The following is a 22,645-nucleotide window of genomic DNA, read 5'->3' as shown; positions in this document are numbered from 1 at the left end:
CAAAAGATTAAAAGCAATTAAAACAACAACTATAATAGCTTAATACTTAACATAAGGCTGCCATATGGTTTAAATTAGTTGCTTGTACAGTTTCTGTAAGTGTGTGAATCATTGCATTTACTATTTTCTGTAAGCAGTGCATTACTATGACACATCTGTCTTGTTTGTAAGCCCACACACAATCTGAATGATTTTTGCACTTTTTCTGGACTGATTCAAGGGGACATTTAGTGGGATTTGGTCAAAGTAAAATTTTAGGGGGATTAATAAGAGGAAAAAAATGTTTAAAAAGACATGAAAGTACTATTATTATTAGCTAAAAAATGTATTAATGCTACTTTTTCACATTTTTATCATATTTAAAGGTGAAGTGTGCAATTTCTGTGCCACTAACAGCAAACAGAACCACAACAAATGATTCAACTTTTTCAGACAAGTTTTACACCTCCACCATCTGCCATCATCAGCATAGGCTCATTGGTTAAACATGCCTCTAAATACACCTATACACACAAATCACTGCAGTTTCCAGTTGAAATAAACACTAGAGGCATTATAATTCTGACAACTTTTATTCCTTTTCACACAAAGTATGACTTGCAGGTCCACAGTTTCGATTAATAAAGCCTGATTTTTGCAGTTACTTGAGGAATATCATGTTATGAATTCAAAACAATTTTAACATGCTGCAACATTTGAAAACTGATACTTTTGAACGTCAGTGTCACATATCCAGCTTCATATTATGGGTTTTTATATTCGTTAGGTTTGTTTGGTATAGATCACGAAGTATGGAGTTCGACTTGGGTAGAAATACCCATGAAACTACAGTTCCACAAAACAGTTCAAACCAGCATACCACACTAGAAAGTTTTGTATTTGTTAACACTATCAGGTAGGTTTAGGGTAGGGTTTGGTGGATATTTCCAGTACGATAGAGCATCAACTTTTAGCAACACGCCTCTTAAGAACCAACGCAACGCAATGCAACTAAAGTGTACCATAGCAACAATGCTTAAAAACACTAAACCATTTAGGTTCATTAGACTACTGTTATCAGGCACTGTTAACAATCAAGCATTGTTGGGGAAGTCATGGCCTAATGGTTAGAGAGTTGGACTCCCAATCGAAAGGTTGTGAGTTCGAGTCTCGGGCCGGCAGGAATTGTAGGTGGGGGGAGTGCATGTACAGTTCTCTCTCCACCTTCAATACCACGACTTAGGTGCCCTTGAGCAAGGCACCGAACCCCCAACTGCTCCCCGGGCGCTGCAGCATAAATGGCTGCCCACTGCTCCGGGTGTGTGCTCACAGTGTGTGTGTGTTCACTGCTCTGTGTGTGTGCACTTCGGATGGGTTAAAAGCAGAGCACGAATTCAGAGTATGGGTCACCATACTTGGCTGTAGGTCACGTCACTTTTTTCACTTTTTCAGTAAGGATCTCACTTGCAGCATCTGAAATCTCAGAGTAGATAGGACCTACCTCTTTTGAATAAGTACTTCTTGACTGCTACAAAATGCATTCGACAGTATACAAGTACGTCGTATGAATGTACTATGGCAATACTACATTCGTCATGTGCCACTGTCATGGGAACTACAGAATCAGCTGCCATTTACAACCATTCACTGGATCTGCACTTCAACATCTTACAGGAAATAAGTAGTTCACTGGGTGCTTTTGGCCTTATGTTTCATGAATAATACTCTTTTCATATACTGTTGTTTGTCTATTATAGGGAAATATGCATATTTGGATGTAGTCAAATTTCTTTTTTCTCTTGGCTGTGCAAAGTATTAACCTCAAATCTGCCTAATTTACCAACTGTTTTGAAGAAAAAAAACAGATAATACATTCTGCAAAGTCGCAGTCCATTCCAAACCCATGTAATGCTTGGCAAAGAATTGGTTGGTGCCCTTAGTGATGTAGAAATTCCACACTTCAACTTTGCTATAACATTACACATCTCATCAATAAACATGAGTTAGAAAGCATTTTCTGGAGCAGATGCATAGCTCCAAAACTTCACAAAAACACATTAAACAAAATTAAAAAACAACAACTTGCAATATGCCAAAATGTAAAAAGAAAAAATATTTTAAAAAACAAATAAAATACCACCAAAAAAATCTAAAAAAAATAAAAATAAAATAATAATAATTGTAAAAGGAAAAAAAAACAGTAAACTAAACAAAATAGAAAAAAACAACAACTCCAAAACAAAAACAAAAAGTTTGAAACTAAATAACAAAAAACAAAACCACACACAAAAAAATCCTCCCAACATGGCAAAAACAGCAAACAAAACACTAAAAAAAAAAAAAAACACACCACAACACAAACAAACAAAAAACACATCAAAAGCCACTAAACAAAACAGAATAGACATAAAACATAAACAAAAATAAAAACACAAAAGCTAACTAAACTAAAGGGGTCACATGAAATAAGTGTTTCCTGGAGTATATGCACAGTCTACTCATATTCTAATGAGTTACAAACCAAAATGCAGCAAACTTCCTCTTAAAAAAACGGCTTCTATTAATTAGTTGCTAGGCAGATTTTCCTCAGTCGATGTAGATTTAAAAACAAATGGTTTGTGACTCGTTCACTGCAGGATAACAGTCAAATCAAAAGGTGTCCTTTACATCAATGCAGACGACAACCTTGAAGAGACATGAAACAAATCTGGGTTCAGCTGAGCTGATTCAGGTCCCTGACTCCTTAATATTTAACACTTATTTTGACATGCTGATGAATTTTTAACAGGCTCTGTTGATTACCAGTATGATGTTCTATCGAAAGCCTTCGAAACCGCACCAAAAAAGCTCATTTATTTTTTATTTTTAGCTGAAATTTTTATCTAAAACTACTTCTAGGCAACCTATCAACGTGAGCCCGCCGTTGCTGTGACGACGCCCCATGTGTGTTTCCCTCCTGCCGGAATCTGATTTATATCAAAGCAGATCTAGTGAGCACATCAGCGCAGCTGCAGGAAACTCTGCCAGGAGAGTCTCACGTCGTACTACACTAGAGAGAGCAAGACACGTAACGCATAATACACGCACAGATGTGCAGACTGGACAATAAATAACCATGATTGACTATTGTGGACAAAAGTAACAAGGAAACAGAGAAAAAGTCATGTCTTCCCTCATCTCTATTCTTAAATTCCGTTTGTTCATCTTTTCTCTGTTCTACAATGCAGCAAACCAAGCAGAAAGAAGATATCTGGCAGAAGAAATCTGGAATCCTAAAAAAAGCTAAAATGTCTAGATCAAAACAAGCGAGTGACGGCCCCATGCGAACTCTCGGTGTGTGTTTGAGGCCCGCAGTGACACGAAGCATGCCCTTATTTAGTCAGAATCGATTGAAGGGTTAAAAAAAGATGGTAGCTACTGGGTTTAGTTGCCATGGCAACACTAAGGCACAGCTGGAGGTTGGCACATGCACTTGGCTTCATTATTTTGGGGCACGTGGGTTAAAGGGATATTTCACCAAAATAAAAATGAAATTCTATTTAACATTTGTTAATTGGAATGACGTTAAAAAAATTAAATTAAAAAAAACCTTCTTCCATGGAAAACAACATTTTTTAATAATATTCTGTATGTTTTTTAACCATAAACAAAAAAAAAACTAGGAGTAGTCCATAGCATTTTTTATGAAAGTCTTCTGAAGACATACAATGAGGGTTTACGAGAGACTTAGCAATGGCTAATTCTTAAACGAACTGTACTTTTAAAGACAAGCATTTTTTTTTATGAATCGGTTGATTTGGTTCACAAAACCAGTCTGAATAATAACAGACAAAACCAGATTTGACTCTTAGCACTCAACATTTCTCTAGAGGGGAAGAATATCAGGCCATCTTTAAAAATATTCTTGTTTGCCGTAACCTGACCGACCTTGTCAATTTAGGACCGACTCTATTATTTTTATTTTTTTTGCTTTTAGTCCGACCGACTTGCCAAATGTAAATTTGCGTTAAGACCGACCAATTTTTTTTTTACTCTTCAAACAACTAATACAAAAGCAATAAAATAATATTAATTATATTTTAGTAAGTATTGTAAATATATAAATTTCCTAGGCCTACATACAAACGAAGGCTATCTTCCTTAATTAAAAAAAACGTGATGTCATCTATGTTTACACTATTGGTTAACGGATATCACACTGCGGCCTGTGCATTCGTTTCATCTCTCATTCACTGTCAGAGTCAACGGTTCGCTCTTGGTAATGATGGTTGCAGCTGCAGTAAACAAAATGTTCGCGGTCACTGTTCAAAATCATACGGGTTCGGGCACCATAATACATCTAAAACATTCATTAAAACAGCTTGACTCCGCTTTAACTCCGCACGAAGTTCAGATCTTTTCCCATCCCTTCTCCCGTCTAGTCTAAAAGCGTGTCCGTGTCGACTGTCACTTTATGTTCGAAAATCTATTGCACGAAATGATTGGACCAACCAACACAAGTTTCGAGAACGAAAATAGGAAATTTATTTTAACGACCTTCTCTCGGACCGCGTTCCAGGTTTTTATTTTTATTTTTTTTTGGAGCGCGTCACACAGCAACTGCAGCTTCGGACACACGCATAACAGAAAATAATACTTTTGCACAATGTTTCTCTTTTTACAACAGAAATGTGAATTCTGCCGGTATTCAGACAGTCTCATGCATACAGATACAGATTCGGGCTAGAATCGCCTAGGGCTGTCAAAATAGCTGAAAAACTAAATTCGATTTTTTTTTACTTAAATATGATAAAAATTCGAATTGTATTGGAATTTAAAATGCATAATTTCAGTTAGGGTGAAGAAAAGCTTTTTGCTTCTCTTCTGAGGCCTCAAGATAGCGCATCGAGCAAAATATTACTGTGAAAAAACAACATAATATTTAAAATAATTTTTATGAACCAATAATTATTAAGTTGCTTAAAGAACTATAAACAAAACAGCGTCATGTATGCATGCAGTGTTAAATAAATAAAAAGGGCGGAAAACCAGTCACACAATAATTTTTTTTCATTTAAAAACATGAGATGCAGTGGGATGGGGAACAAAATCCCAACATAAAGTCTCGAGATATTTTGAGAATATTAAATTAAATACATTAATTTTACATGTCTTTCTAAACATGCGGCTCTCTTGTGCGACAGTGTCCCTCTAGAAAATGCTCTAAATATGCGTTCTGTGTGACCGGCTTGGTTTCAGTTTTGATGTAAACAAGATCTTCTCTACATTTATGTTTTTTTTTGTAGTGGCTTCAACTGGATAAGCTAACATAACCTTATAATGCAATGCCACATACATCTTCATCGCATCTCGTGCGCCACTGATAGAGATCAAGTATACTTCGGCCGTCCGCACACTGTCTGCATTATGTCCTTTTCATCATCATTTTTTGAGACCGTGCGGATGGTGAGCATACACGAGGTGAAGTTGTGTAGACAGCTGTGCGCGCGGCGAGATGGAATGGAACATGGACTGTGAAGTACCGGGGCTCATAAGGCAGCTTCCTTAATGGACACCTAAAATTCGGATGCAACGTTTTTGCATTCGAATGTGGATTTTTATTTTAAATTCGAAATTCGATTTTTTTTTGACAGCCCTAGAATTGCCTATGCGATTTTTTGTTGTTGACATTTCTAATCGTAAACACAGCCATGTTGAAGCCTGCAGTAAATGTTTTGCATTATGGCAGTCCGCTCTGCTTATTGTTTTTCGAAAATGTTTGTCATTGTGCACGTAACTTCATGCCAATAAATCATCAGAAATATTGGTCTTTACATTTGTTCTGGCTGTTGTCTGTGGATTTACCTATATTTGGTGTTATTTGCCGTATAAAACTTATTTAGACATGCAAAATCGATTTTACAATTGATTCAATGAACACTTGTCACTCAAATCAAACAGGATTTTTTTCAAAGTGACAACCCAAGAAAGCAAAGTAAACGGTCTCTCATTCGTAGGTTGCACTGACACCTAGCGGTGGATGCAAGTAAAACAGTACCTCATTTTTTTTCTTCTCACCTGAAATTCATGCAATAAACATGTTTTTGACAAAGATTTAAATTTGTTTGTGGTCTATATAGCCTGCATCAAAATGAGGTTTGCAATTATGCGCCCGTAGGCACGGGTTGAATACCCAGTCAGTGACGTCACAATATGCTAATTTGTTTAAATTCATACCTACGTCATCACCATCACCATTTTTATTTTTTAACATTGAAACTTGAAAAAAAAAATATATATATATATAGACCGACCTACCGACCTTTTTTTTTTTTAATTACTGTTACTGCAAACCAAAATATTTTTAAGGATGGCCTCAATAAACAATTTGGTCTGTTTCTCAAAAAAGCCATTGTGTGAATTCCATAGGACTGGTACTGGTATGAAGCTGTTACAAGTTTGTGTAAAACTTTCATGATGCATTGTGTGTCCTTTATGAAGCCTGAACACTCTAGTCCCCATGAAATGTTATTCTATAGGAAAACAATTATCAGGTCATTTTGGGTGAGCTATTTTTGGTTATTATTGAATATCAACCACCTACACTACCATTCAACGTTTTGGGATCAGTACGATATTTTTTTTTTTTTTTTTTTTTTTTGGAAGAAATACCTTTACTCTGAAAGCATGCATTAAACTGCTCAAAAGTGTATAATTTTCTGCTCATCAAATAATCATGCATTAATATAAAATAGACAAATTTAACATGGTTTTCTACAAACAAAATACTGCTATTAAAATTGATATCAAAAGATATTTTTTGTTGAGCAGCAAATCAGCATATTGAAATGATTTCTAAAGAATCATAGGAGTGACAAAAACTCAGCTAAGCATCACAGGAATTAAAAACATTTTACCATATAATCAAATAGAAAACAGCTATTTTAAATTATAGTAATATTTCACAAATAAATGCAGCCTTGGTAAGCTGAGACCCCAAACTATTGAATGGTAATGTAAGTGTACTCAATATGTAAATGGACTTGAATCAGAACTGGTTAAATTCTAAGAAATACAGCAAAGAATGTGAATGTGAAATGAGTCTCTATCAAATGACCCTTTTGGACTTTCTGCCTTCATTTGGGTTGCAAATAATCTTCTCACCTTAGAACTCACACCTTTAATTAAATTACTACTGGGGGGTCCGAGCTGTTAATTACAAACACTGTGTGTGTGTGTGTGTGTGTGTGTGTGTGTGTGTGTGTGTGTGTGTGTGTGTGGGAGGGACACTGGCCAATGTAGAACAATAAGTGAAGGGGATACTCTGCCCCCAACTCTAACACAAACTCATTTAAATATCTCTTTTCTTTAACTATCCATATTTCTTTCTCTTTCAGGGAAAAGGCAAACTCACCAGTCTCTTGGCAAACTCCTTATTTTCAGACAGGAATCCATAGCCAGGATGAACCTATAAGAGAGAAAGATATATATATATATATATATTTTTTTTTTAACCTACATGCATCCATAGAATTCATGTTATGCAGGAGACATTTAACAGCTTCATTGCATCAACTCAGTTTATAAATAATAACAATGTCCAGGGCACCATGTTAATAATATATGACCTTGTTACACCAACATGGATTAGGCTTCAACTGTGCTGAATCCACTGTGTTTTACCATAAACGCGCACACACACACACACACACACACACACTCACAGCTTGAGCTCCAGTCTGCTTGATGGCGTTCATGATAGCATCCATGTTCAGGTAACTTTTACTTGTAGGGGCAGGACCAACACACACAGCCTCATCAGCCATCTTCACGTGAACCTGAGGGAACGAAAACACACAGGAAAACTGTTGAAATCCTTCAACAGTTACTTATGATTTATTTACTTTTTTGACTTTCATTTAGGAGTCATTAAATTTCTGGAACTTGTCGACACTGATGTGTTGTGGCATGTGTGTACAAAATTATTTAAATTCTGATCTTTGAGGGTCAATTTGCCCTGCTTTTTTCATTATTAAATGGCAACTGCAAAGACAGGGAAAAAAACAACAACATTAGTTTGACAATGTGCTTAATTTCTAAAAACAAATAATAATTAAAAAAAAATTTATTATATATATATATATATATATATATATATATATATATATATATATATATATATATATATATATAATAGATAATAATTATATTATGATGTTTAAAAGTTAATTTGACCCACTTATTTCATTATTAATGGCAGTTAAACAGAACTGAAATGTTTATATGCATTTTGTTAAACAAGTTTCTTTAACTACCCTCTAAAGGTATTAAATGAATGCATTTGGCAAATTCTTTTAACCACTGAAACTTACACTGCCTAGAAGGCACACATTTTTATCATTTAACATTAAGTCTTTCTGGAAATCAAGCCCATGATCTTAGTGTCATGCTTTATGGTTTGACCTTCTGGAAAGCAAGCAAAAAAAGTACTTTTACACCGATGCATTTAAAATGTTGAAATGTTTTTCGAATGCATTTTAAATGCTTTTAAACATACGATACTGCTAATAACAGTTTATGGGGGACAAAATAAAATTGTGTACTAATTTTGTGTTCTAGTTTTTGTTTTTCATAGTCTGATTTTCCATGAGTTGTAATGATTGTACCCAGATCTGAACCCAATACTCTGCATTTTAAACACTTATTTTCACTGTTGTAACTGCCAGTTAGTTGTCTGCGTGGCCAAGATGTCGTCACACACAGTGTGAAGCAACTGATCTGACGGAGTGACAGACCTCACAATGGGAAAGCATTAATATTGACAACTGCGTCAACAGGGGAGGCTTGAAACTTACTTGCTAGCCGACTGCTGCTTCTCTGCTAATGTTTTCCACACATGTGTAAAAAGGGATACACAAAGTCGTTTTCCCTCACATTTAACGAGGGGCATGCAAACAGTGGTCGAGGAGTCTGCAAGAAACTCAAATGAGCCCAAAAGACTGAAGCAGACAAATACAGCAACCTCTAACTTTAAGGATCATCTTACTGAAGAAGTGATTATTTAACTGGACGTTTTTAACGGACTGTAAATTCTTTTTGTTTACCAAAACCATTTCTTAAATTAATATAAACACTACTTGGTTTTGAATCGCACAGACAAATCTCTAGATGTGTTTTCACTGACACAGAGTTTAACGAGTATTCTGTCCGAGCCTTTTAATGCAGAGCAAAACTTGACGGCTCCCTGACATTTGTTTCAGGAGCCTAATAAACGTATTTTTCTGTCAGCACAGACTTGGTTAACTAGAGAGGACGCGAGACAGCCTGTGGGTCATGTTTGCTTTTAATGGAACTCTTTAATGTTACAATTTTTAAACGTTAACTTACTTAAATTCATTTATCTTTCATAGTGTTTCAGAAAAGGATATTAGAAAAAAGTCGTGTTGAAAGAAAGATTCTGCATTAGGAATGTGTTCAGGAAATATTTCAACACATCAATCCCTGGGTCAGTATATGGACTTCTAATGTCAATTTGTTCCCCCATACAGAGTCCAGATTATCCCCCACTGCTCAGTTTAAGCATCTTCATTTAGATGCTCTTTGGAAGCTGCAAATCAAATGCAAAAGATCCCCACCTCTAACCTCCCCCCACCATTCCCACAATCCAGCACAGAACACAGCAGGGGGACGAGCTGAGTTTAAAACACTGCCTCTATCAGACTCTCATGCATATGGAATAGGAGGGGGTGAAAACTGACAGCTATCAATCATGGCAACAGTGATTACACTCCACGGAAAGATAAAGGAGAGAGGAGCACAAGCCTTGGTTTATCTTGCAATGCTTGTAAAAATGTAGTGGGGTCTAATTTAGATATTAGACTGCCTCCAGATGACTAACCTGCTTCAGCCAATCTATTTACTCATTTCAAATGCTTCATAGTATTCATGTACAGCATATACGAGCCGTTGTAATAGTAATCTCTTCTTTGATATTTGGAGGTTTTTAATGAATTATCAAACATAATATACCAAAAAGTGGGGCCAAAAGGAAATTAAGCAGTTTCTAGTTTGCATTTTTCTCATTTAATGCAAGAATTTTAATTAAATGATACTAACAGCATAACAATTTTAATAAGTTAAAATGAAAAATTAATAGTTCACGTGAAATTGGAAATTCTGTTAAAGGGATAGTTCAGCCAAAAATGAAAATTTGATGTTTGTGTGCTTACCCCCAGGACATCCAAGATATAGCTGACTTTGTTTCTTCAGTAGAACACAAACTGAGATTTTTAAATGAAACCTTTGCAGTCGGTCAGTCATATAATGTAAGTGGATGGGAATCACGGCTAAAACATACAATAAAAAACAAAAACATACACAAACAAAACCAAATTAAACCCTGCAGCTCATGATGACACATTGATGAGTAAAGACACAAAACGATCTGTCTGTGCAAGAAACTGAACAGTATTTATATTATTTTGGTCAAATGGTCCATTCACACTTCTAATTGAGAATGTAGACAGTGTCAATAGTCCACTTGAGAGATAGGTGGCAGTAATGCACTTGTAAGTCTGCGATCCGCAATAAAGCAAGAAGACGAAGACGCCTCACACGCCTGCTGCTGAGAAAGCAATCAGGAGAGTTCTAACAGTTCGGACACTGCGTCAATCAGAGGTTAAAATTTATATAAACACTGTTTGGTTTCTTGCACAGACTGATATTTCATGTCTTTACACATCAACATATCGTCACAAGTCGCAGGGTTTAATTTGGTTTTGTTTGTGTATGTTTTATTGCATGTTTTAGCCGCGATTCCCATTCACTACATTTCTACGGCATGTTTAAATGAAAACAAAGGAGGCAGTGGTATTAGATATAATATAACATCTTATTGTAAATATACAGTGAGGAAAATCGCAGTAGCCAAGGCGAGCTGAACGATGTTATCAAGTACGCTGCTGTTTGCAGAATTACTGGATTTGCGTTGTCCCGTCCGTGGGAGATCACACTCTCGAGTCAAACTCGCAAAGTCCGAACTACAGAGGATGCAAATCCGAAACTTGCGTACTTTTTATTGAAAAAACACATGCAGACCTACGTCACCAGTCTATTAGCCTTATCTTCGCGGTACTTTAGACCGTGGTGGAAATGCAGAAAGCAACAGGTCTGGGGTGAAAGTAATTCCTGGGGAATAACTTTCCTGGTACAATTTTGTAAGGTAATTTTGGTGGAAACATGGCACAATTTTTTTGTTTACCAGCATTCTTCAAAACATATAGGTCATACAGCTATGAAACAACATGAAGGTATGTGTATATGTGTGAGTATATTTTATATATACATATACTGTATAAACACACACACACACACACATATATACATTTACACAAACATACACATACATATACACACACACACACACACACACGTATGTCTCTTTTTTCAATCATTAAATTTGTTTGAAAAACTTGTTTTTCATTTTTTATGCCATTCCAGCACCAAAGGCTAATTTCAATATAAGAACAGAATGGTTTAAAACATAATGACAACCATTTAATAAACTCTTACATCAGAAACTTTTATGACCAAAATTCTAAACTGCTTCCTGGTGAGCACGGATCAAAGAATGTAAAACTTAGTGCTATGAAAAACAAGGCCGTCCAGTAAAATCTGCTGAATAGACAGCCGAGTCCTACTGAAACTCTTAACCTTTCAGCAAAATACAGGCGAGTCTTAATTAGTGAGAATTAACAAGAGAATGATTTTCAGTTTTAAATTAGTTTTTGAATCAATGTGTTTTCAGACTTTTCAACCTCAATGTTTTTGTCCTTTTTTAGGGTACATCTGAATATTATTTCTCTCACCGCACTGGAGTCCACATCACTGTGAACTGCGACTGTCTTGATGCCCATCTTCTTACATGTTTTAATCACCTTTGAATGGAAACAAAGCATGAATATGAATGTTTTTCATTTCATAGTAGTAAAAATGAACCAAAGGTAAAGATCATACATCTAGGACTTCACCCTGATTTAGAAATGAAAATTGGCCTTAAGACAAATCTAATGTTTTGCCTTAAACACAGTGAAAGGAACGTTCCTGGTGAAGAACACACACACACTCACTCACCCTGCAGGCGATCTCGCCTCTGTTTGCAATGAGGATTTTATCAAAGGTCTGTGGAAAGGAAAAGAGAACAGGGTGATTAAGACATTTGTTTTGTCAACACATCTGATTTGTCCACAGAGTGTGTCTCTAACACTGAATAAAGCTCAACTCATTTAGCTGTAAGTGAAAGCCGTTCAACACACACTGCCTCTTAGATGACAAGAAGAGATGTAAAGATCTTTGAGATCAAGTTCTAAGTGCAGAACTGAATTTAAAATTGGATGATCATAAACCGTATCAGGTATTTATATAAATACTTATTTACTTAACTACTGTTATCTATTCCACAAAGTGCATTAAACATACACAAGTTTAAAACGTGGGAGATCTAGATGATTCTGACTGTTAAGATGGATGTTAGTGTGCCTTAAAGATCAAAGTAGGAGGCTTTGCTAATGTTGTCTGCCACGTGTAAACAATTTATTGAAAAACTGAAGGAAGTGTCTGCCTATAAACCATGTGTCAAGATGAGCCTAAGGCCATGTGTATGCAAGAACACATTCCTAAACTCAAAGCATATTTCCCCATTTGCTCATATTGCTACACCCCCAATCTCCCAACACATACACACACACACACACACACACACACACAGCTTCAGGCAAAGGCTGATTGTGGGAGAATGAAACATCAGAGCTACATGGATGCAACAGGCTTTTGGGAGCGTAGAGGCTGAGAGAGTCTGCAAACAGAATCTTGACCTTGATATACGTGTCAAAATAACTGAGGCTTCCTTGTTTCCTCTATGAATATCTAAATGTGATCCTGGACCACAAAACCAGTCTTAAGTCGCTGGGGTATTTTTGTAGCAATAGCCAAAAAAAAAAACACTGCATGGGTCAAAATTATAATTTTTTCTTTTATGCCAAAAATCATTAGGATATTAAGTAAAGATCATGTTCCATGAAGATATTTTGTACATTTCCTAAAGTAAATATATCAAAACTGTATTTTTGATTAGTAATATGCATTGCTAAGAACTTCATTTGGACAATTTTAAAGGTGATTTTCTCAGTATTTAGATTTTTTTTTTTTGCACCCTCAGATTCCAGATTTTCAAATAGTTGTATCTCGACCAAATATTGTCCGATCCTAATAAACCATACATCAGTGGAAAGCTTATTGACACTTAAGACTGGTTTTGTGTTCCAGGATCACATACCTCATTCTACTGCTCCAGACACATCAACATGTCCATCATCTTGAATACTCAATCTCACTTACCAAACCATTCATTTTTATTTTTATTGGAAATGCTGCAACAGTTCACAGCCTATGGTTAAAAGGAAGGGTTTTCTAATGGTCAGCAATTGTGTTTTTCCTGATACTTTAATAAATAGACAATTCAAAAGAACATAATTTATTTAAAATAGAAATCGTGTGTAAAATTAAAAATTATGATTATAATTTAGTGCATTCTTGCTGGGGAAAAAGTATTAAAAAAAAAAAAAAAATTATAATCTTACTGAACCCAGACTTTCAAAAACTTTTTTCGGCACTTATAATAAAAAGAAATGTTTCTTAAACAGCAAATCCTTTACATTTACTCATTTAGCAGATGCTTTTATATAAAGCAATCAAAATAAAAAAGAGCAATGATATGCAGAAGAAAAAAGAAAAGAAAACTATGTTCTAGAATGATTTTGAAGGATCATGTGACAATACTCGAGTAATGGTTGTAGACAATTAAATAATTTCACAATATTACTGTTTTTATTGTAGTTTCAATCAAATAAATGCAGCTTTAGTGCACAAAAAAGACTTTAATTAAAATCATTGCATCAGTGTCCATTTGAATATCTAGGCTGCAGATGCAGTCAAGTAATCACTACTTATATTGCATCTATGTACAGAAATCAACTCATTCATCACAAAAGACATGTCAATTGACATAAAAGACAGTTGATACTGCACAAAGTGCTATTTTTTATTTATTTTTTTCCTCTTACTCAAGATCTCACTTGGATCCAATCATACAGTCTGACAGACAACAATTGCTTACAACCACAGTACAGTGTTCATGCACTAAGATGTAGGAAAGGAAACAAGACTGCACAAGTGAAGAGAAGAGAAACATCAATGAATATCAAACACTCTTATAATCAGACTTACCTTCTCATTTGGGTCATATACTGTAGAGTACCGGCAGATTATAACACCGCATCTCTGCTTGCTAAAACAGACATGCTAAAACACAAAGAGACCATGGTCACCACTGACTGAATGAAACTTTGTAACAGAGGTGCCCAAACCAGGACCTGATGACCTTTGCTATTGGAGAAACATCCCATTGAAGCATTTCTTCAGGTCCAATTAATTGTTTTGAGATTTATGCATTTATTTGTAAATTTTTATTTATTCTCCATCTATCTTTTGCATTGAAATGTAGAAAATATTGGTAAAAATTATACATTTGATATTTAAGTATAATATAAACAGACATAATGGTGAATTTACTTCAATATTTTGTCCCATCATAGTAAAACGTTTGGGTAACTCTGGTTTATAACTTGACATTGTTGTAGGACCACTAGCATTACAGTATAGTTACAGTAATGAAACATGAAAGACACCACCAACAACACAGATTTTCATGAAATTCAATGCACACAGACTGAAGTAGTTTAATTCTTTGGTTCTTTTAGTTGTGATGATTTTGGCTCACATTTAACAAAAACCCACCAATTCACTATCTAAACAAATTAGAATACTTCATGTGAATTGTTGGCCTTCTGGAAAGTATGTTAATTTACTGTACATGCACTCAATACTTGGTAGGGGCTCCTTTTGCCTTAATTACTGCCTCAATTTGACGGGGCATGGAGGTGATCAGTTTGTGGCACTGCTGAGGTGGTATGGAAGCCCAGGTTTCTTTGACAGTGGTCTTCAGCTCACCTGCGTTTTTTTTTTTTTTGTCTCTTGTTTCTCATTTTCCTCTTGACAATAGGGTTCAGGTCTGGTGAGTTTGATGACATTGCACCCCAAATCATCACAGACTGTGGAAACTTAACACTGGACTTCAAGCAACTTGGGCTATGAGCTTCTCCACCCTTCCTCCAGACTCTAGGACCTTGGTTTCCAAATGAAATACAAAACTTGCTCTCATCTGAAAAGAGGACTTTGGACCACTGGGCACCAGTCCAGTTCTTCTTCTCCTTGGTCCAGATAAGACGCCTCTGACGTTGTCTGTGGTTCAGCAAATTCATGACACATCTGTGTGTGGTGGCTCTTGATGCCTTGACCCCAGCCTCAGTCCATTTGTGAATTTCACTCAAATTCTTGAATCAGTTTTGCTTGACAATCCTCATAAGGCTGCTGTTCTCTCGGTTGGTTGTGCATCTTTTTCTTCCACACTTTTTCCTTCCACTCAACTTCCTGTATCCTGTTAACATGCTTGAATACTGCACTCTGTGAACAGCCAGCTTCTTTGGCAATGAATGTTTGTGGCTTACCCTCCTTGTGAAGGGTGTCAATGATTGCCTTGTGGACAACTGTCAGATCAGCAGTCTTCCCCATGATTGTGTAGTCCAATTAACCAAACTGAGAGACCATTTTGAAGGCTCGGGAAACCTTTGCAGGTGTTTTGAGTTGATTAGCTGATTGTAATGTCACCATATTCTTAGTTTAATGAGTTAAATGTGAGCCAAAAACATCACAGTTAAAGGAACCAAAGAATTAAACTACTTCAGTCTGTGCGCATTGAATTTATTTAATAAACAAGTTTCACAATTTGAGTTGAATTACTGAAATAAATGATTTTTTCCATGACATTCTAATTTACTGAGATACACCTGTATATATCACGCCAGTAATAAAATTGTCTAAATATTTTTTCTGAACAACAATGGCATTTGTGTTTAATTCATATATCATGAATTCATATTAGAGCATGGCTCAAAATGGAGAGAGAAGCTTTGTGATTTACTGTCTGAATCAGCAAAAATAATCTGACTAACTGATAGTCCTTAATAAAAGTGGAACCTAGATCCAATCAAAAATATAAACTGCTTTCAAATTTGCTATTAGGAATATTTTAATGAAATATTCGCTGCACAGACAAAACGTCTTTTAAATAGATTCAGCACAGCTGCATCAGCTAAACACTTCATGATATCATTTTGACATTGACATGAGTTCACAGTCATCAATGATAAAGACATCTGCTCGTGATTTCTTCAACGACAACAACGAAGGACACATCATATATTTATGAGGAGAAAGTGATGTTTCATAAATAATACTTGACAATTACGAATGAATGAATCAATCAATCAAACTGTCTGTGTGTCATGACAAGTCAAGTGAACATTCTTGCGGATCTTTTTTTAAAGACAAGTCAGGGCGCTTGGTCCGATAACAAAGCAATGCTTTGTATACAATTCTGACAAATCAGCAGATTCGTTATATTAATTATTTTCCTGCAAGCAGCACTTTTAAATATCAAACGCTTACCTTAACAGCATGCAGAACTCTTTGAAAACCTGCAGCGCTCCTGTAAGCCGCCATGTTAACCGCAGTTGCCGAGAGCAGGGCGGCGCGCCCTTATGACGTAATACACAGAGTTTGGGGGTGTTTGCCCTCTCGACCAATCAGATGTGCTCAAATGTGTCAGAAAACGGAGCGGGTGGACACAGGAGGCTGCTGAGAAAAACCGTGACCTTGAAGGCTATTCTATTGCATCTGCACGAATCCCTAAGTTATGACTATGCATTAAAGATTATTTTAAATATTGTACTAAAATCGGTGGCAGTTGTTAGAAGTTTATGTATTTATTTTTTTATCCATTTATTTGGTCATTTATTTATTTTATTTGGGATGTAGGCTGTTGTATTAAAATGGTTTAAATTTGGAACAGATTACAGTATAGCTGCTATTATTCGTCACATTATTATTTTTATTTCTTTGTTTTGTTTTGAAAGTTTTCCTGAAAATAAACATCCAGAAAACCAATGCTGCAAATCATGGTGACAATACCGGTGCATGTCTAATTTTTATTTTGTTGAAAATGTAATGGCAATCATACAGCTACACCCTGAATCTTTTTTAAAGGACTCCAGTACTTTTGTATGAGGACTTTCAGACAATTTGTGTTTGTGAATGTAGTCTAGCTAGCATGATGCGGGGGGAAAAACGCCAATAAACGCAACGAATAATATATAGGTCATTATGTCATTATAAATCACATTTTTTCTTATCATATCCTCCTTTGAGAATTGTGTGTGTATTTGTGTGTGTGTGTGTGTGTGTGTGTGTGTGTGTGTGTGTGTGTGTGTGTGTGTGTGTGTGTGTGTGTGTGTGTGTGTGTGTGTGTGTGTGTGTGTGTGTGTGTGTGTGTGTGTGTGTGTGTGTGTGTGTGTGAATTTAGTATTTGTTCATGTCATTACATTTTTTGGAGCATAAGAAAACATGGAAAAATAACCATTTTGAAGAATGATGTTGTATGTAATGCTCTCTTCTATATATAGAGGACACCAGGACTCAATTTAATAAATAAATCAATAGACAAACAAATAAATAAATAAAATGACATGATTAGGCAACAACGTTTGTTTGTTTTTTAAATCACCAATACATTTTTAGGTTTCAGGATTTTTGTTTTATACTAAACTTTGTATAAAGACCTTGATTATGCAGTGTGTAAAATGGCCATAAAAGTTTTTCCCATTATATACAATGTATCTATAGGCTACACTGTATCTAATTTGCATATTAATGTGTTCGTGGGGCAGCATGTTATGAAAAAAGAAGTGAGTTCAGATGCAAAATCTGAATCAGATGCTAAGTGCCATCTTTTTTTTCAGGCTCCTATATTTATTTTCAGTCATTTATGTTCTGAACCTACACATGAGAGACTGAGAAAACTGCTCATTTTAGAAGAAAGTTTCAGGTGGCACTTGGCTTTTGTATCTGAATTCTTCAAGTGTTGTAATGGGAGTAATAACTGACAAGATTTTCATAATAATATCTCATATTTAATATATTTAAATATAACCCCCCCCACACACACACACACACACACACACCTACCTCCTGTTAACAGAGACATTATTTATTACAATTAATTTAAAAAGTCAGATTTTAATTATAATAACAAAATATTATCATAAGAGTGGTAAATTTGACCACTACATTAACGTCAGACATTTTTAAGACTAAGGAGAGGGCGTGGTCAAAGTCAAACCTCCAAACATTTGGTATCTCTGAAAAGCCCTGAATTATGTGCTCTACAGGACATCTGTAAACTGTGTCATGTAAGGTCTCAGAGAAATATAATGTCCACTACAGAGGAGAAAATCTGAGTCCCATATGAATGGTAAATTAACGAATGAGACATTTGGTTTTATTTTTTGTTGCCTTTTATTGTCTTTATATATTTTCCTTCATTTTACGGTTTGGCATTAGTTACAACAAGAATTTCCATCTTAAACAGAATAACAATGTGCAAACACTTTAAAGGTAACAGTTCTGTACACATTTTAGTCGAGGAGTTTTTCATAAATATTTAGTACTTTTAATCAAGTATAGGCTACCATAATTTAAAAACAAGAGGCTTTTCTCAAAATGACTCGAAGTGGATGATTTCCAGATATCTGTAACAAACATGTAAATAATTCTTACTAAAATATACATTCACAGAATTGTGTCCAATTTAACGAACAACTTTTGACTTCGGCACTTATGATCCCCGTTAATACTTTTATGGTAAGACAATCAACGTCAAATACTCTATATATATTCTAATGACAGGAATATTGTATTCAAATATCGTAACTTGACACGACCTTACTGTAAAACATTTATACAGTCAGAAAAAATACATCCATCATTCGTCTTTGGCAAACTACCAAAGGAAATTGTATTTTTCATATAAGAAAACAGCCTTCATTTTAGTCACATAATACTTTTTATCGAGTCACAGTGCAAACACTGAATCTTCGACATGCTGAGAACATAAACCCTCATTTACTATTTACAAATTATATTTTATTTTATATGCAGTTCTTGGCGGAGTCCTTAAACGTACCACTCGCTAAAATTGGACGCTAAGCTGCCGTGAGCGCTGCTGTTGAGTGCGCCAGAGTCCGGAGACATGGTGCTGTGCGTTTCTGAACACGGAGAGATCAAACTGGAGGGAGTGGAGGACTCGTACCCGGAGCTTCCGGTAGGAGAGGAGTCGACCACTGGACCCTGATCATCGTGAACCTACAAAAGGAATCAAACACTTAGACTCAGTTCATTCTTACTTAAGCATGTTATGCACGGTAATAGATTGGAGAACAGAGAATAGCAGTCAGATTATTTTAATTCTCACCTTCATGTGTTTCCTTAAAGAGCTGGGATGAGTGTAAGACTTGTCGCACAGTTTGCACAGATATGGCTTGTCAGACGTGTGAACGTGCATGTGCTTCTTCCGGTCACTGCTGTTGGCGAAACGTCTGTCACAGCCGTCGAATTCGCACTGGAACGGTTTTTCTCCTGAAAGACAAGATCTTTTTTATTTAGATGTATGTTTTACCACACTGGTTAGAACCTTACATACAGAGTCAATGAATTGTCTACTACAAGCAGCCTACTCTCACAGAAAAGTGGGCTGATGCTGCAAAAGGGGTGATGGCGCAATCGTAGCAATTTAGGCATTCAAATTTAAGAGCAATTCACACTTACAAAAACATCCGTTTTTAATTATAAAACATCACTATAGGATTTCAAGTCTTTAACTTTCCTTGCGATTGTTGAGACATCAATGCGTAACAAATGCATGAAAAACGTGTTTTACTGAAGAACAGGGTTAAAGTTGTAGCTTTGAAACTGAAATGACCATTTAAACTCAAGTACTGCGCGATTCAATAAAAAGCCATGTTTAAACCATCTTCAACGAATAATCACCTGTATGTGTCCGTTTGTGTATTTTGAGATTCTCTGAGCGCGCGAACACCTTGCCACATCCCGGGAAGGGGCACGCGAATGGTTTCTCTCCCGTGTGCACTCGGATATGATTCACCAATTTGTATTTTGCCTTGAATGGCTTGCTCTCCCGTGGACAGTCCTCCCAAAAGCAGACGTGGTTACACTGTTCTGGGCCGCCGATATGCTCCGTGGACACATGCGTGACCAGCTCGTGCATTGTGCTGTAAGTTTTGCTGCAGCATTTTTTTGGGTCACCAAGCTCCGGGTCGATCCATTTACAAATGAGCTCTTGTTTGATGCACTGTTGTCGCATGTAGCGGAAGAATGCGCCGGGGTGGTGCCCCATGTTCATACTCATATTTAGGCCATACTGACCGTAAGGATCGGCCCGTGCATTGGGCACTTGGTGATACTGCTCCGTTCGCCCGAAAACCTCACCGGGTAATCCAAGGCGCCCGTTCAGCAAGTTTGGAGAGCCGTGATGGGACCCGTGCTGCTCGTGGATTCCAGGGAAAAGTAGGTGACCCTGACCTTCCGGGTGAGAGTGATGGAGAGGCCCTGCTGCGGAGCTGAAGATGGGGTGTTGTCCGCTGCCCGGGGTCGAATCCCCAAAGCCTCGGCTGCGCAAGAGAAACTCCCTGGTGGAGTTAAACGTGGAACTGGCATACGAGGCAGCGTGCACCGCTGCATGCGCTCCCAGAGCGGCCGCGGAATAGCTGGTTGCTTGGGGGGCAAAAGCTGCGCTTTGGCCCGGGGACAAATCGGGGTGGTTCAGTTTGAACGCGCCCATGTGTGCCGATTCCATGAAACTCATATCTCTGTCCTGCGTCTCGCTCACAGCCGAGTGATGCCTTGTGAACGTGCCAACCCCTAAACCAGAGATTTGATGGCCGGCATCCAGTAACATCACCACGGTTTTTGATTACAAGATGCGACTATACCCGTGTTTAAAAAGAAAACAAACGTAGGATGTAAATACAATGAGTGGCTGTTAATTGCTAGTAATGCGGCTATAACTAAAACTCATACCAAGTGATGAAGTTATAGTCAAATCTAATAAATCCTTTTGACACGATGGAAAATCTGCAAAAAATGTACACAGTTTGTACATCGGTACAATTAGTGCGCCAAAGTGAAACTAGTAGCGGTTGCGCAGGTTCTCTGTGCGTCGTGAATCCAACTGAGTGTTTTTGCGCTCCTGACTGCGCTTATCTCTGGGGTCTCTCCAGGACACCCCACGCCCCCTCACGACAGTAACCCCGTTTCCCAAATCAAAGAATCTCATTGGTGTGTGTAACTCCCAAATCCTGTTCACTCGTCCAATCAAACGTTTACTCCCCGCGAGTAATCAGGGCTGACGGTGCTTGTGACTCCGCCCAGTTTTATGCGTTTACGAGGGAATCGTCCGTGCTGGTGAGGGGGGAAATGAATGAAATCCACAACACTGCATTACAATATTATTTATTATTAGTTCATTATTCGGTTGCAGTAACTGTATTAAACACATCTGTTTTTTATAAGTGATGTTTATATTGTGATATTTAATATTTCCCTGAGTGGAGGTTTCATTTGTGAGCTCATTCTATTTGAAGCTCTAACTATAAACTATAACGCAGTCTAACCTTTCACACAGCATGCACAACAGTGAAAAGGGTTTTAGTTTGGGTGCAGTTCTGTGCAGTGCGCGCGATTGCGTTATGGTGACCTGCAAAACCAAGTGTCGACTTCGTCCTCGTTTTTGTTGGCTATAATCAAAATGCACAGCTGCATAAAACGTGATATTTATAAATGAAATATTTAACGGAAATGTCTTAACAAATTTGGTCTCTTTTGGTTATTTTTACAATTTCACATCTTCTTCGTTTACGAACAATTACTTTATGTGTTTTGTAAAATCACGTTTTACGAGAGTAGACTAACATTCATTGCAAACTGCCATCTGAAAATGTTTTTATATTCGAATCCAGCACATGCAACGTTCACAGGAACCCAATTTCATTTGATCTTCATCTAACCCATTTTAAGAAGTTATTAAGGCTATATTCGACCTTGTTGTGTTGTGTTATCATCTCTTACAGAATCAGAGTTAATAGAAAAACAGTGTCCTTCTGCCGCGTCTCCGAAAACCAACACTTTTGTCAATAGTTTATTTGGACAAGGGCTCAAGCCTCGAGTCTCAGAGTGAGCAGTCAAAGAGAAGAAAGGAAGGGACAGGAGACTGTTGTAAAGAGGTAAGTCACCGGCTTTGAACTGAAACATATTATGGGCTGGGATACCGCTCGGGTTGTCCTGACAACGGCGGTGAGATGGGAAGTCTCTCCATTGTGGACGAATTGTTCCTCTTCAGAGGATATCTAACCTTTAGACACATATTTACGTGGCCAGTCTTGAATTGGTGACACACACAGACGGAGAGACGCCGCTATGCCAAGAATATAAAATCAACAGAGTCAAGAGGTTAGAAAGGAACAACTGACCCTTTTCGCCTTTTCCAAAGAGACCAGAACCACTTCATGAATATTTCAAAAACATCTGCACTGGTCCATTAAAATATCTCAGCCTCACATAATAAAAAGACATTCAGAATTATTTTGCGCTGATCATTCCT

General features: G+C 36.9%; 2 protein-coding genes across 2 annotated transcripts in view; both read right to left on the bottom strand.

Annotated features, from left to right (window-relative positions):
• pcca (propionyl-CoA carboxylase subunit alpha) overlaps positions 1–16,720 on the bottom strand; it is a 53,083-nt gene extending 36,363 nt beyond the window's left edge. Inside the window, exons 1-6 of the mRNA XM_059554150.1 lie at positions 16,582–16,720; positions 14,242–14,316; positions 12,091–12,138; positions 11,826–11,894; positions 7,683–7,796; positions 7,373–7,426 (exon numbers count right to left, since the gene is read on the bottom strand). Of these exons, the coding sequence (XP_059410133.1) occupies positions 7,373–7,426; positions 7,683–7,796; positions 11,826–11,894; positions 12,091–12,138; positions 14,242–14,316; positions 16,582–16,635 (414 nt within the window). The 5' untranslated portion in view covers positions 16,636–16,720. The remainder of the gene's footprint in view (positions 1–7,372; positions 7,427–7,682; positions 7,797–11,825; positions 11,895–12,090; positions 12,139–14,241; positions 14,317–16,581) is intronic.
• Positions 16,721–18,454: 1,734 nt separating this feature from the next.
• On the bottom strand, positions 18,455–21,234 carry zic2b (zic family member 2 (odd-paired homolog, Drosophila) b). The gene is made up of 3 exons (XM_059554148.1): positions 20,017–21,234; positions 19,442–19,605; positions 18,455–19,332 (listed from the first exon to the last, which is right to left on the bottom strand). The coding sequence occupies exons 1-3, from the start codon at positions 20,942–20,944 to the stop codon at positions 19,144–19,146; spliced, it is 1,281 nt and encodes a 426-aa protein (XP_059410131.1). The 5' UTR covers positions 20,945–21,234; the 3' UTR covers positions 18,455–19,143.
• Positions 21,235–22,645: the final 1,411 nt, after the last annotated feature.

The sequence above is a fragment of the Carassius carassius genome, chromosome 7 (assembly GCF_963082965.1).
Source record: "Carassius carassius chromosome 7, fCarCar2.1, whole genome shotgun sequence".
Taxonomy (NCBI): domain Eukaryota; kingdom Metazoa; phylum Chordata; class Actinopteri; order Cypriniformes; family Cyprinidae; genus Carassius; species Carassius carassius.
The sequence above is the reverse complement of the archived record's forward strand: the minus strand, read 5'-3'. Positions and strand labels throughout refer to the sequence as shown.

What these genes read in the sequence shown, in the direction of transcription:
- zic2b (XM_059554148.1), bottom strand. Translation starts at nt 20,944, where the DNA reads ATGTTACTGGATGCCGGCCATCAAATCTCTGGTTTAGGGGTTGGCACG. An exon ending in ACACAAACGGACACATACAG is followed by an intron (nt 19,606 to 20,016) that starts GTGATTATTCGT and finishes CTTGTCTTTCAG; the next exon opens with GAGAAAAACCGTTCCAGTGC. An exon ending in CTTTAAGGAAACACATGAAG is followed by an intron (nt 19,333 to 19,441) that starts GTGAGAATTAAA and finishes TTCCTTTTGTAG; the next exon opens with GTTCACGATGATCAGGGTCC.